The sequence below is a fragment of the Eptesicus fuscus genome, chromosome 9 (assembly GCF_027574615.1).
Source record: "Eptesicus fuscus isolate TK198812 chromosome 9, DD_ASM_mEF_20220401, whole genome shotgun sequence".
Taxonomy (NCBI): domain Eukaryota; kingdom Metazoa; phylum Chordata; class Mammalia; order Chiroptera; family Vespertilionidae; genus Eptesicus; species Eptesicus fuscus.
Window position 1 is genome coordinate 96,791,599 of NC_072481.1, and position 15,271 is coordinate 96,806,869.

General features: G+C 37.6%; 1 protein-coding gene across 1 annotated transcript in view; it reads right to left on the reverse strand.

The window, feature by feature from the left end:
* The window catches only part of SLC5A7 (solute carrier family 5 member 7), a 32,779-nt gene extending 17,760 nt beyond the window's left edge, over nucleotides 1-15,019 (reverse strand). The window contains exons 1-3 of the mRNA XM_008154101.3: nucleotides 14,842-15,019; nucleotides 10,091-10,204; nucleotides 9,197-9,352 (exon numbers count right to left, since the gene is read on the reverse strand). Of these exons, the coding sequence (XP_008152323.2) occupies nucleotides 9,197-9,352; nucleotides 10,091-10,204; nucleotides 14,842-15,019 (448 nt within the window). The remainder of the gene's footprint in view (nucleotides 1-9,196; nucleotides 9,353-10,090; nucleotides 10,205-14,841) is intronic.
* Between the last annotated feature and the right edge of the window lie 252 nt (nucleotides 15,020-15,271).

A 15,271-nucleotide genomic window follows, 5' to 3' on the forward strand; every position in this document is an offset into this window, starting at 1 on the left:
TTGTGCTGCCGGCAGTGGCAGCAGCAGAGGAGTGATGGGGGCATGGCCTTCTCCTGATTGCCGGGTTGCCTCCCACCCCTGAGGGCTCCCGGACTGTGAGAGGGGGCAGGCCGGTCTGAGGGACCCGCCTGTCCAGTGCATAAATTTTCATGCACCGGGCCTCTAGTATATATATATATAAAAACCCTAATATGCAAATAGACCAAATGGCAGAACAACCGAACAACCAGTCGCTATGATGTGTACTGACCACCAGTGGGTGTGCACGGAACATGGCAGTCATTGGCAGCAGGTGGCAGAGCATGTAACATGGTGGCATTGGCCATGGCGGGATGGTGGAGCAGGTGAGCAGGGGCGCCAGAACAAGGCGGGGCACTGGTTGCTGTCATCAGGACGAGCCTCTGGTGGTTATGGAAAATTCTTTGCTCCTGTGCACAACAGTCCTGCACAGTCTTGCACCTATTGCTGGCACCAGAGCTGCTGCTCGTACCCGCTGCCAGCACCCAGCGCCGGCCCTGATCGCTCAGCACCATCAGCGGGTGCGAGCAGCGGCTGCCAGCCCCAATTGCCCCTCAGGGCTTCTCCACCTCCCCCTGCTCCTGAGGGGTGATTGGGGCCGGCAGCCGCCTCTCGCATCCACTGCAGGCAACGGCCCTGCTTGCACCCACTGCTGGTGCCAGCCCCACTCACACCCGCAGCTGGTGCCAGAGCCACCTCTCACATCCGCTGCTGGATCCCAGCACCAGTCCCAATCACTTGGCATCTTCAGTGGGTGAGAGAAGCAGCTGCCAGCCCCAATTGCCCCTGAGGGCTTCTCCACCTCCCCCTGCTCCTAAGGGGTAATTGGGGCAGCAGCCACCACTCGCACCAACTGATGGCACCGGCCCTACTCACACCTGTTCCTGGCACTGGCCCCAATCACTCTGCGTTATCAGCAGGTGCGAGCAGGGGCAGCACCATCAGAGCATGGTAGCGGCAACAGTGGCAGTGGAAGTGGGGCTGCCAACAGACAGGGGACCGGGGGCCGTGGCGGGAGGGGCCTGGTGGGGGCATGGAGGATGGGCCGAGATCTGCCCCTGTGCCCACCGCAGCCTCGTGGCCCACAGTTCCTTTCAAGGTGCACAAATTCATGCACTGGGCCCCTAGTTATTTATAAGTGAAGGGATAATTGACTTATTTTTTGTATAGATATTAAACAAATTATTTTTTCTCAAATGATTTACTTCATGTTGAAACTTCAGTTGCAACTCTTGGCCATTTTTCTTTTGATCTAGTTCTCTATTTTAATAACAAAATTTTAAAAGTTATAGTCCATGAGTTATAAATAGTGTAATTATTACCCTACCTCTTTTCAATGCTGTCTGTATGTTATAAAAGTAAGATCACTGGACTAGAATCAGAAACATTTGGGATACTGGTAGATGCTGCCATCTGGTTTTAACTCAGTGGTTGTAAAGAAGTCACCTATGCTTCCATCATTATTAAGATTGGGATGAATTTTTCTCTAAAATATTTTCTGAATATTTTCATCATTTAGAGTGAGTAAAATCACTGAAATATTGGTTTGTTTTCTAATGCAGTCACAAAAATAAATATACTGTAACTAAAGTTATAAAAATTCACTGAATTTGAACTGTCAAAAATGTAAATACTATACCTTTCTTTAAAAAGTTATAAGGATGTTGTTCATTTATACCAAGAAGATATTTTAAGATTCTCCTAACTTTCAGTGGTGAACTATGTACATTCATGATAAGGTGGCAATGGATCTTATGCTTGTCTATTCTTAAGTATTTTAACTTGTTTATAATAAATATTAACTTTGAATCATTTCCAACTATTATTTTTGAAGAAAATCCAGGTGTTAATTTAAAATTAGACATATATTCTCTTTATCATAACATATATTTCCAAAAATAGCAGTAATGTTTTAATATACACTGTTCATTGTGTATATGTACAGTGAGAGAGACAATACATACTTTACATGTATATTGACATACACACATAGTAGATACATATATACAAAAATATCTACAACAAAGTTTAGTGTTTAGCTGTTGTTTTATATTTCTAAAATACTTTAGAAATATTAACTTATTAATTCTATTCTCCCTTAATTGTTCTATTATATAAATTGATCTTTATTTAGTGAGAATAAATATTTTGTATTCTGTCACATATTCAGCCCACTCCTTTTTTGATATTTTAGCAGGCAGTTTGTCTTAAAACCAAAATTTTCTGGTGTTGAAACCAATGACAAACAAACTATTGCTTCCTAGCTAATGAGAGCAAGGTAGCAAAGGAGGTGCATTTTCACACATTTTAATTAGAATGTACTAGTAAGTGCTGTGATAGTTGTGGAGTATTGTTATCCAACACCAGGAAAGTCCAACATTTCTCACTGAGTTATTATAGTATTTTATAACTAGCAAATTTTCTTCTTCTTTTTTTTTATCTCAAGTCATTCCTTTATTTTAAGTTGGGGACCAAGAAAACAAGTTAAGATTATACAGGAGTTTGAGAGAGAAAGGAGTAAAAGGTAGTATAAACTAATATCTGATATTATAGTGACCAGGTCTGATGATAATGTTGATACCAGGAGACAAATTTGTCTAGAACATATAACATAGAAAGAAATTCATCTTATCTAACTTTTGTTTTGACCACTGAAAGTCCAGCTGTAGATTTCTTCTCTTTATTTCAATTTGTAAGAAGAGATGGAGAGTAACACAACAAATGCCTGTATATCAAACACTGACATAGCTTACTGAGGAAAATAGTGGAACTTCCAACTCTATTGATCTTTGGAAAGGACCCCAGTACTTAGTAGAATGGCTTAGATTTACCCTTTATCAAAAGGTAGGGTATTGACTCTGAAGATTCTCCATGGTTTCACTGAAATCTTTTGCTTTTTAAAGCTTATAAGTGGGCAGGGAATCCAAGGGGCAAGGGCAAGTTGTCCTTAGCAATCATTAATCTTGGTAGTAAGTTAGGCCCTAAAGAGCCAAAGTTCATTTTATAGATCCCTAAACATATATACAATCCAATACTTTGCAATGTTAAGGGATCACATTGAGAAAGGATGTTACATTCTTTTTCTTTTTCTCTTTTGAAGAAAGTAGCAGAGCTAGGGGATTTCAAGATGGTAGCAGAATAGGTGGAAGCTATAATCACCTCCTCCCAGGAACAAACTGGATTACAACTAAATTCAAGAACAATCATTCCAAATAACCAACTGAAGACTAGCTGAATAGGAGTCTTATAAACAAGTATTTACAAAGGAAGCTCTATTGAGATTGGTAGGAAGGGCAGAGTAACCAGAAGAGCTGTCCCCATTCCCATGGGCAGCAACTAAGGTTCTGGGGAGATATCTCAGCTACAGGGGGATCCCTGTTAGAAGCATGGGGTGTAAACCCAAAGCCTGGTTCCCAAACCCCGAGCGCCGAGCAAGGAAGAAGCTTACAAGTAGTATCCGGCTGTGAAAAGCAGCAGGGTTGCTATCTGACAGAAAGAGACAGAGTCCGCTGGAGACACAGGCATCCTCCTAAAGGGCCAATGCACATGCATCATCCCTTATGCCAAAAGGTTGCAGGTTCAATTCCCAGTCAGGGTACATACCCATGTTTCAGGTTTGACCCCTGGTGGGGGTGTGCACAGGAGGCAACTGATTGATGTATCTCTCTCTCTCTCTCTCTCCTCTCTCCCTCTCTCTCTCTCCCTCTCCCTACCTCTCTTTCTAAAATCAATTAAATAAAAAGGGCCAATGCACAAAATTTCATTCTCAGTCACTCACCCTGAGTTCTGGCAGAGGGAGGGTGGAGTAGACTAGAGTAGTGTAAGGAGAGCCTGGGGTTTTAGGCTTTGGGGAGGAAGCTGTGGGAGCCATCAGGGTCTCTTAGCTGAGTCATTCTCCAATTCTTGTCTCCATCATTCTTGTGTGGACACTCCCCTGCATATGGCATCAGCCTGGGAGAAAGCTATTGCCCCACACTCCGGACTCCCTTTTGTCCCACCATGAGAACCTTAGACCCTTCTGAAGATTCAGCTTCCTTGGCCAGGGTTTAGAGGTCTGGGCAGACTCTGGAGATGTCAGGGACTGAATTTGTCTGGCTTTGGGGTGGTGCTATTTTCTCCACTTTCCTGTGAACCTGATTGGCATTTCCCCCTCCTGAGAAATCCAATAAAAACACCCTCCTGACTTCTGGCAGACCCTTCCTCTGGGCTCCAGAGGCCCCATCCATCCAACTCATAATGGTTCTGCCATTTCTAGGTTGGGGAAAAATCCAGGAGAGACTGAATACTGTGGATCTGGGGCAGGTATCACACCTACCACCTTCTCTGAAGCCTGACTGACACCTCCCCAATGGAAGACCCACTAAACCTTCTCCGCAAGAGGTTCTTTCAATAACTGAGCTTGACAGGCAGCTGGCAGGCAGAAGCAGCAGAAGGCAGATCTCATTGGGATGCCTTGGGACTTTTGTGGACTTTTTTCCTGAACTGGATGTTGGTAAAAGCTGGCCTTGGTGCTTATCTTGGTCCTTCCTGCATGCACACAAGCCCAGCAGATGCAGCCACAATTATGGATCACTTGTAGATCCAAACAGGTTACCAAGAACCAGGCACAGACTGATATTGTCCTGCTCGAGCCTGTCCCAAGAGGCCCAGAAGGAATACACCCAGTTACCAGCTTCAGACAACATCAGAGCAAGACCCAGTAAACTTCACAATATCCAAAGGGCAATCTCAGCAGGCACTAAACCCTGATGAGGGAAATTCTGCTTCATGCAGTCAGCACCTGCACAACAGCTCACATGCTATGGTTGGTGTTTGAGCCTCACAGCCAGCCACCTTAAGGTTCAATCACATGCACAAATAGGGCAATAGCAATCAAGACTCAAGTAAAAGGGAGGGGCCACATAACCGACACAAGTGATATTTCTAGAGCACCCAGCTCAGGTGATCAAGGAGACTGCACCAGTGGATTACATAGGACACCTACTATACAAGGCCACTCCACAAAAAAACTGGGAGTCATAGCAGATCTATCTAATATATAGAAACTAATATAAAGAGGCAGCCAAATTGGGGAGACAAATAACAGGCCCTAAATGAAAGGACAGGAGAATACTCCAGAAAAAAGAGCCAAATCAATTGGAGGCAAGAAATGTATCAGCGAAATAATTAAAAGTAATGGTTATTAGAATGGTCAATGAATTTAGTGAGAACTACACAGCATGAAATGGGACATAGAAACCATGAAAAGGAATCAGTCAAAAATGAAGAATACCATATCTGACATCAAGAATACACTGGAACCCTGGCTGGTGTTGCCCAGTTGGTTGAGTGTCATCCCATGAGCCAAAATGTTGCTGTTTCAATTCCTGGTCAGGACACGTGGTGCCTGAGTTGTAGACTTGTTCCCAGTGGGGGATGGGGGTGTGAAGGAGGTAGCAAATTGATATTTCTCTCTCTCTCACTGATATTCCTTTCACTCTCCCTCTCCCTTACTCCTCTCTAAAATCAATAAAAAAACATTTTTAAAGAGGAATATATTGAAAGAAATAAAAAGTAGGTTGGATGAAGCAAAGAATCAAATCAGGAATTTAGAAAACAAACTAGAAAAAAATCCACAAAATCAGAACAGAAAAAAATTAGGAGTAATGAGAATATTTAAGGGAACTTTGGGACAACATAAAACATAGCAACATTCTCATTATAGAGGTTCCATAAGGAGAGAATGAGAGCAAGGGATAGAGAATTTATTTGAAGAAATAATGACCAAAAACTTCCCTAACCTTGTAAAGAAAAAAGACACACAAGTGCAGGAAGCACAGAGAGTACCAAACAAGATGAATCCAAAAAGGCCCACACCAAGACACATCATAATTAAAATGGCAAATATTGAAGACAAATACAGAATCATAACAGCAGCAAGAGAAAAGCAGTTATGGGAGCTCCTAAAATGGAGCTCCATATGACTGTCAGCTGATTTCTCAACATAAATACTTCAGGTCAGAAGGGAAGACATGTAATATTCAAAGTGATAAAAAGCAAGGACCTACAACCAAGGCTACTTTACCCAGCAAGGCTATCACTTAAAATTAAAGGACACATAAAATATAAAACTAGGCATCAATCCCAAGGGGAGAGGGGAAACACCCTGAAAAATACACAAACACATCAAGGCTAAATAATGTTATTAAACAATGAATGGATTAACAATGAGATCAAGGAAGAAATCAAAATATACCTTGAAATACATGAAAATGAACACAGCAACCCCAAATATATGGGACACAGTGAAAGTAGTCCTAAGAGAGAAATTCATAACATTACAGACCTACCTCAAGAAACAAGAAAAATCTCAAAAAAACACCCCAAAACTAACTCTTAAAGAAACTTATAAAAGAACAACAAACAAAGCCAAAAGCGAGTAAACATCAGAACAGAAATAAATGAAATAGAGTTAAAACACAGACACACACACACACACACACACACACACACACACACACACACACAAATAACCCCAATGAAACCAAGAGCTGGTTCTTTTAAAATATAAAGATTGACAAGCCTTTAGGAAGACTCATCAAGAAAAAAAGACAGAGGAGAAATAACAACCCATACCAAAGAAATACAAAGGGTTGTAAGAAAATATTATGAACAACTATATGCTAAAAATGTGGATGAAATAGACAAAATCCTAGAAATATACAATCTTTCAAAACAGAATCAGGAAGAATCAGAGAATCTGAACTGACAGATTACAATTAGTGAAATTAAAGCAGTAAAAAACAAACAAAACAAAAACAAAACAAAACAAAAAACTTGCAACAAGAAAAAGTCTTGGGCTGGATGGCTTCAGAGTTTAATTTTACCGAACATTCAAAGAAGAACTAACACCTATGTTTCTCAAACTATTCCAAAATTTCAAGAGAAGGAAGAACTCCCAAGCTCATTTTATGAGACCAGCATTATCCTAATTCTAAAACTAGATAAAGACACTACAAAGAAAGAAAATTATAGGCCAATATCCCTGATGAATATAGATGCTAAAATCCTCAATAAAATATTAGCAAACCCAATCCAGCAATACATTAAAAAGGTTGTAAAACATGAACAAGTGGGCCTTATTTCAGGGATGCAAGGTTGGTACAATATCTACAAATTAATAAATGTGATACATAAACAAAATGAAGGATAAAAATCATTTGATCAAATCAACAGATGCAGAAAAAACATTTGATAAAATCTAGCACCCATTTATGATAAAAACTCTCAGCAAAGTGGGAATAGAGGGAAAATACCTCAACATAATAAAGGTCATATATGACAAACCCATTTGACAATACTTCTAATAAGGAGTTAGAATGCAAAATTTTTAAGTAACTTATAAAACTTAACACTGAAAAACAATCTAATTAAAAAATTGGCAAAGGACCTGAATAGACACTTCTTCAGAGGACACACATATGGCGAATAGACATAATGAAAAAAATGTCCATCATCATTAATCACCAGAGAAATGCAAATTAAAACCACAATGTGATATTAACTCACATTTTTCAGAATGGCTATCATTAATAAATCAACAAACAAGAAGTATTGACAAGGATATGAATAATGAAAAACTGTGCACTGTTGGTGGGAATGCAGATTGATGCAGGAACTGTGGAAAGCAGGATGGAGTTACCTCAAAAAATTGTAAATGGAACTGCCTCATTACCCAGTTATTCAACTTCTTGGAATATATCTAAAGAAACCCGAGACACAAATTCAAAAAAATATATGAACTCCTATGTTCATTGCAGTGTTACTTATAATAGCTAAGATTTGGAAGCAGTCTAAGTGCCCATCAGTAGATAAGTATATAAAAATGTAGTACATATACACAATGGAATACTACTCATTCAACTGTAAATAAGAAAATCTTACCTTTTGTGACAGCATGGATAAACCTGGAGAGTTTTACGCTAAGTGAAATAAGCTAGTCAGAGAAAGAAAAGTACCATATGATTTTACTTATATGTGAAATCTAATGAAAAAAATAAACTAGCGAAAAAGTAGAGACAGACTCATGGATATAGAGAACTTACTGACAGCTGTTAGAGAGGAAGAGGTTTGGGGTAGATGAGAAAGGTGAAGGGATTAAGCAAAAAAAAAAGAAGAAAGACCCAAGGACGCAGACAACAGTATGTTGATTGCCAGAGGGAAGAGTAGTAGGGGAGTTAGAAGAAGGTAAAGGGAGGATAAATGGTGATGGAAGGAGACAAAATACAGATGATGCTCACAGAATTATATACCTAAAACCTATGTAATTTTAATAACCAATGACACTCCAATAAACTGAATTAAAAAAGGAAAAAGTAACTAAAGGACAAACCAAATCTATCTATCATCTATCTATCTATCTATCTATCTATCTATCTATCTATCTATTATCTATCTATCTATCATCTATCTATCTATCTATCTATCTATCTATCTATCTATCATCTAGATGGTTTATTCATTCATTTGTGATAGGATTACAAATGTTAACAAAACATAAATCCGGCTTTTAAGAAACTTATAATTTTTTATGAGATTGAAAATTGAACATGAAATAAACAGGCCACAATCACACAAAGTGGTAAGTCCATTGAAAACAAAATTTTGGTGTGTCTAAAGAAGACACACACACACAAAAAAAAGCATCCAGCAAGTTTAGGATGACTTCTCTGAGGAAGTGGCATCTCTGAGAAGATCTAGAAGACACTTTTTGGTTAGCAAGGCAGATGTGAGAAAGGAAAGAGGAGAGAGGAGTCCAAGGCAGAGGGCACCTGGGCTTGCACAGTGTCAGAGGCAAGAGGGGACTGTAGTTATGAAAGAAGAAAGAAGAAAGAAGAAAGGAGGAGAGGGGAATGATGAGAGGAGAAAATCAGAGGCTAAGTTATATAAAGCCTATGGACCTGGTTACAAAGTTTGACTTTAAGCAGAAAAGGGATATAATTACATTTGTAGTTTAGAAGGATGAGTCTGGCTACCATGAGGAGACTACAGGAGGCGACAGAACTGTAAGCAGGGAGATGGTTGTATTAATCCAGGAGAAGGAGGCAGGGGAGGCCTGACCTGTGGCTGAAGAAAGTAAAGTTGTATATCTGATGGTGAACCAGAGAGTCCAGTAGAGCAATGTTTCATTCGTTCTTACCTAAGGCAGAGAAGATGGCTGCTGCCCAGAACATTTCTCCCATTAGTGCAGGAATAAACAGGAGGCCGCCCATGCGTTTGCCATAGATCTGCTGAAATGGGTCTAACATGGTCACATAGCCCCTGGAACGCATAGGTTTTGCAAAAAACAGACCACCTAAAAGGAATGATAAAAGTGTTTATGACAAAATTACTAATTCCTAATATAATAGTCTTGGCCAACCTTTTATTATGCTACAATTTCTCAAGAGAAATGATTCTTTAAAGACACACATGTATTAAGGAACCAGTCTAAAATATGAATATAGAACCAAGCAATAGTCAGCAACCAAAGGCAAATTTCTTAATACTTTTGTTATTATATGTATCCAAAGGACAATTGAGTGTGTATCTGAGGCATGTGGATTAAAAAACATGGACAAGCACAGCACCCACTAAAATGCCTTGATGCATCGCCGAGCACAGCAAATATTCAGATATTTTGATTAAGCCCAAGATTTAATTAAACTATTTTAGGTGCAAAAATAAGTTAGGAATACTCTGTTACATAATATTCGTGACCTTTTATTAGTGTGATTTACACAGAGAAATTCAGGTACAATTCAAGTTGATTCATTTTAAATTATATCTCCATGCTATTTTTGAAAGAAAAAAGAAACATCATTATGTTAAAGAAATCACTGTTCTGATAGCTATAACATCAAGGGATTTTTTTATGTATTCCATAATCAAGAAATCTAATAATCTGTGCATGTGCTACCAATTTCTGTAGTAGCTAAAGATTCCTGGTAACATTTTCCCACAATAGTTATTTACATTGTTTGACTTATTTCACTTGTTATTTATATTCCTGCTCTTTACTGAGTAGGTCACTGAGGTTTGAACTTTCACTTACCTAAAATCAGACTGAGAGAATATCCAATTGGTGCCTGAGCCCAAGCTAGACCATAATCTGGTACATACACTGCTTCAGCTGTCCCATTGATGTAACCTCCTCCAACCCAGGTGGCTGAAAGAGAATGAAGAATGAGGGAAAGATACTCTCACAACTGTCACACCCTAGGCCTGCTCAGTCTAGCACATTGGCCATTAGCCTCATGTGGCTATTTATTATCTTAAGTGTGGTTAGTCTATATGAAATGCTCTACGAGTGTAAAATACACATGGATTTCAAAGACTTAGTATGTTAAACAATTTTAAAAAGACTTAGTATGAAAAACTAAATGTAAGATATCACAGTGATGAAAACATTTACAATGTATTGAGTTAAATACATGCTATTATTTACATTAATTCAACTATTCTTTATACTTTCTAAAGTGGTTTGTAGAAAATGTAGCATTACATTTGTGGCTCTCATTATATTTCTATTGAACAGGGTTGCCCCCCAGATATTTTCTAAATCCATTTAGTCATCAACATTTTTAAATGATATTGTTAGTACACAAAGTTTGAAATAATACGTAATATGGTACATGATTATTTCTATTCTCAATAAAACTACAACTCTCCCCCCCCCCCCCCCGAGCCTCCATAACATGGGTCAAATGTCTTTATTTCAAGGTTCTTGTGTTTTAATTGTGTTGATCTATTCCTATTGATGGTGACTATTGTCCTCAAGGGTGTGTGTGTGTGTGTGTGTGTGTGTGTGTGTGTGTGTGTGTATGCACATGTGTAGTTGTCGGTGTGTATAATTTTTGTTAATAGAATCAGTTTAAATCATAATTAAGTTGTACTTACTACCTTAAATTGTTAAGAGAGTGAAGGGAGGAAAGATATGTCACTTACTCCGAGGTGTCCTAAAGTGAGTTTAAGTTACCTTTTCCTACTCTCTTTTCAAGTACCCAACGTACACTTAGAACCTAGACGAGCATTCAGAAAAATTTACAATCAATGTTGACTGCATATCCATTTGCAATTCTTTGTTCTAATATGGCTCTTCTAGTGAGACATTTGATATTTCATAGAGAATAATAAATATTTTTAGATGTTACTTAATACAATTTCTGTAGCATAATAGTTGAAGGAGAGGTAAAGGAAGTCCCCCCCACAAAAAAAAAAAAAAAAGAAACAAAAAACAACAACAACAACAACAAAAAACAACCCCTGCATTTTGGTTAAACAGTTCTGAAGATGATGTACAAACTGCTATTTTCTGTGAGAATACAATATAATATTTGATTCTTGCTGAAAAACTAATGCTAATGGAACACTTAAATTTCTGCAGTTTATATATTTTAAGAGTATAAATAAAATATTTAAAATAATTCCTATGGAGAATTTGTGTAAAATTATGAGGAACATAGGTTGCAAGAAGCTTACTAGATATGAGACTGAATTCTAAGCTGTATCATCCAATTTGACTCTAAAATATTCTCTAAAATCTCATAGAATGTAAATAAAATTTCTAAAGTATATATATGAAGCTACAGAAAACAAGCATTTCTCTTGTATTCACACCAAAATCTATCTAGCTTTTAAAAAAATCCAAACACAAAACGAAGAAGAGAGAATATTATTTTTAAAGGGCTAACATAAAAAGACCTCCCTGAAAAGGAACTTTAAGTATACGTAAATGGGAAGTTTTGTACAAAACCCTACAATGGACCAATACCCAGTTGGCAGCCACTGTCATCTTCATAGTAGCTTTTTCATGGGAGTTAATAAATAACCAAAGTGTTCATTTGCTTTTTCATTCGAAGCCCTGCTGAAATTTTTAAAAAGGTTCCCTCTCCCCACCTCCCTGTATGTAACTAGGACCTGAACAGATGAATCCTCTCAGACACAGGACCGGAGACTATCTTCCATCTTCCTCCTAGCAACTACTACTGGTAACACCACACCAGCAATGTTTCATTGCACAAAGCAAATGGCCTGATGGTCTTACGAGCAAAAGTTTATTAGTAATTATTTTTCATTGTGTAGGTCTCCTTCCATTATCCAAAAAGAAAATTGGTGCCTGAATAATCACAAACATTATAACATAGAAGTGAAGACGTAGGTAGAGTCCTTCCTTTTTTATCAAGCTAGCACCTTCAAGGACAGAGTTTGCTGTGCATGTTTGTAAATTTCATGTCAGATGCATTTTTATTTTCGATTTTTATTCTTTATCAAAAATATAAAATCAATTAAATTGACAAAGGTTATATAACATGGTTCATATTTTAAAAGAATTAAGATATTGATCAAGATTCTTTTCAGTTCTGAGAAAATCTTTTAAAACTGAGCTAAACCAGGATTCTTTACAAGAAACATTATAATTCAATTTTTTCTATACAATTTAACAGACTATAGGTGAAATAAGCCAGTCAGAGAAAGACAAATGCCATATGATTTCACTTATATGTGGAGTCTAATGAACAAAATAAACTAACAACAAAAAATAGAAACAGACTCTCAGAGAACAGACTGATAGCTGTCAGAGGGAAGGAGGTTGGGGGCTGGGTGAAAAGGTGAAGAGATTATGTGATTATGCAAAAAAAAACCACACACCACTTCCCAAAAAACTCATAGACACAGAGTATGGGGGTTGGGTGGAGGGAGGTAGGAGAGGGTAAAGGGGGGATTCATGGTGATGGAAGGAGACTTGATTTTGGGTGGTGAACTCATAATACAATGTACAGATGATTTATTATAGAATTGTACATGTGAAAGCTATATTATTCTATTAACTGATGTCAAACCAATAAATTCAATAAAAATCAATAAAAAGAAAGGAGAAAAAGTGGAAAAGGTTAAGAAAACAACCTATTAGATTGAAAAAAATCACTGCAAATGATAAAAAAAATAATTCTGAAATGTCTTTATGGACAAAATAAATAGAATATTAAACTAGAGTAATAAAACATTATAATAATTTATAATAAAAACAATGCTTTGATATACAACAGCTTATTTATTCTTTCCAACTTTTTTTATTTAGTGAAATCAACCACCTTTGTTTTATTTTCTTCTCATTTTCTTTGTAATAGGAGAAATCTGAGGGAAATATAATCACAATTTTTTCAATCCTCTTCAAAAATCAGTATCAGATATGGATCTTTAAGGGAAAGAGGAAATGCTATAATGAAAACTGAAGATGAAGATATAAAGTTGTGTTCACTGTTCATCAATAGGTGGATAATAAGAGAACATAAGTAAGAAAATCCATGCCAAAATTTCAGTGAATGATTTTTATTCTTAGTGATTTTGTATTTATCTAAGTTAGCATATCAGGCATCATAGAAAATATTTTGCACAATACAATTTGTTCCAGATATGTGTGTATGTAAAAAGAAAAAAAAAAGACACAGGATAAAAGACCCCCTTACAAGTGTGTACATTTATAAAGAAATAAAGAGGAACCAGTGAGAGGGTTAAGTGTGATGAGATCATAAAAAGGCCCTGGGTGTGGCTCCCAGAAGACCTGGGTCTTTGTTAACCATGTAAATCTGTGTATTCACTTAACCTCAAACCCTTTTCAGAGTTCTGAAATATAAAGATAAAGACATTCATAAAGACCAAATGAAACTACATCTACTTGGCCAAGAGTTAACAAAAGAAAATGTGAATATCTGAAAGAAAAACCTATAGCACACAAATTATTATAGAACATTATAGATTTCAGATGGCCAAACAGAGATATAGTCTTCACAGATTGGTCTGTTGAATTATTTCACATAGAGAGCAAATAAATCCTTTTTAAATAAGACTTCAGGACTGAAACTAGGCATCATTTGGATATGATTTCCAAAGGCTTCTTTTCCCATGAGCACTCAGAGTTGCTGTTAGTATGGGTTATATTGCTGATGTTTAAAAACTAATGAGATTCTAAAAGAAAAAAGTATTTTTAGTAAATATGTATCCAATAATATTAAAATTTTAATTTTAATTTTTTTTCCAGAAATATTGTCAATGACCAAAAAGAACATAAAAGAGAAATAAGCCACCACTTAAACAGGACCACCTCTGGGCAAAAGAGGATAGAATATCAGCCCCTCCTGGCACAGAGAAGGTTCAAATGAGAGAGAGAGCTGCAGGTGGGGCTGGGGATTCCTGTTAAGACATGCCCTGAATGAATTTTTGCCTTTTGTTTCAAGATTTTTGGAAATCTTTTCCTTCAGTGCTGTGGATTCCTACCATCTGATTGTCCTCCTGCAAGGAAATTAGTTTATCAAATGGGATAATTAATTTCAAATCAGGGCATCAATTTGGAATTGTGTTGCCCCTGAATTTATTGTTTAAAGCCATCACTAGTTATTGTTTACTGATACTCATCTTTTCAGACAGTGCAAAGTCACAACTTCCTACCCAAGTTAGTGAACAAGATGAGATGCTGACCTTATCACGTTAATTACCAGATACAGAACTTGTAAGACTAAGACACTTTTGCACTTTCACCCACCTCTTTGTTTTCCCTGTTCCCACCCACTGAACAGCCCAGGTTTGCTTTATTCAGATTCTACACAGTGGTTAATTATAAGATCACTTTGTTCAAATACTACTGAGTTGAACAGTTTTATTTTTGTTTAAAATAAATGTAAAATTATTTTTAAAATATATTTGTAATGAACACAAAGGATCCTAAAGACAAAGAGTAACATTTGCTTTGTCACTCTGAGAGGCCAAGGAGGGGCGGGCAGCATGGAGCTGGACATCTGAACCTACCTGTCATGGTGAAGCCGCCCACCAGCAGGCCAATGTCTCGGCCACCAACTATGATGGCCTCCCTGCGCTCCTCTGCGCTGCCACTGTTTTTGGTTTTCCAGGCAGCCCATATTCCAACAGCCAATATTAGAAGGTAGAACAGGATGATAGCTATCAGTCCTTCCACATGGAAAGCCATTTTTATCTAGAGGTCTGGAATCTTCCACAGCTGGCTACTTCATTAGACTTCTGAAGAAAATACAGTAGCACATTATAAACCAGCCATACATACATAGCCAGTCGGAAGTAAATCAATTGGCTCATGAGAAATCCTTTGCCACTTGAAGAAAAAGTACATTGAAATCACATGTTAAACTAGTAGTTACCAACAGGTGCCTATTATATTATTCTAGTTAACAATATAACATTGCTTTGAGCATTCAAGGAAAAA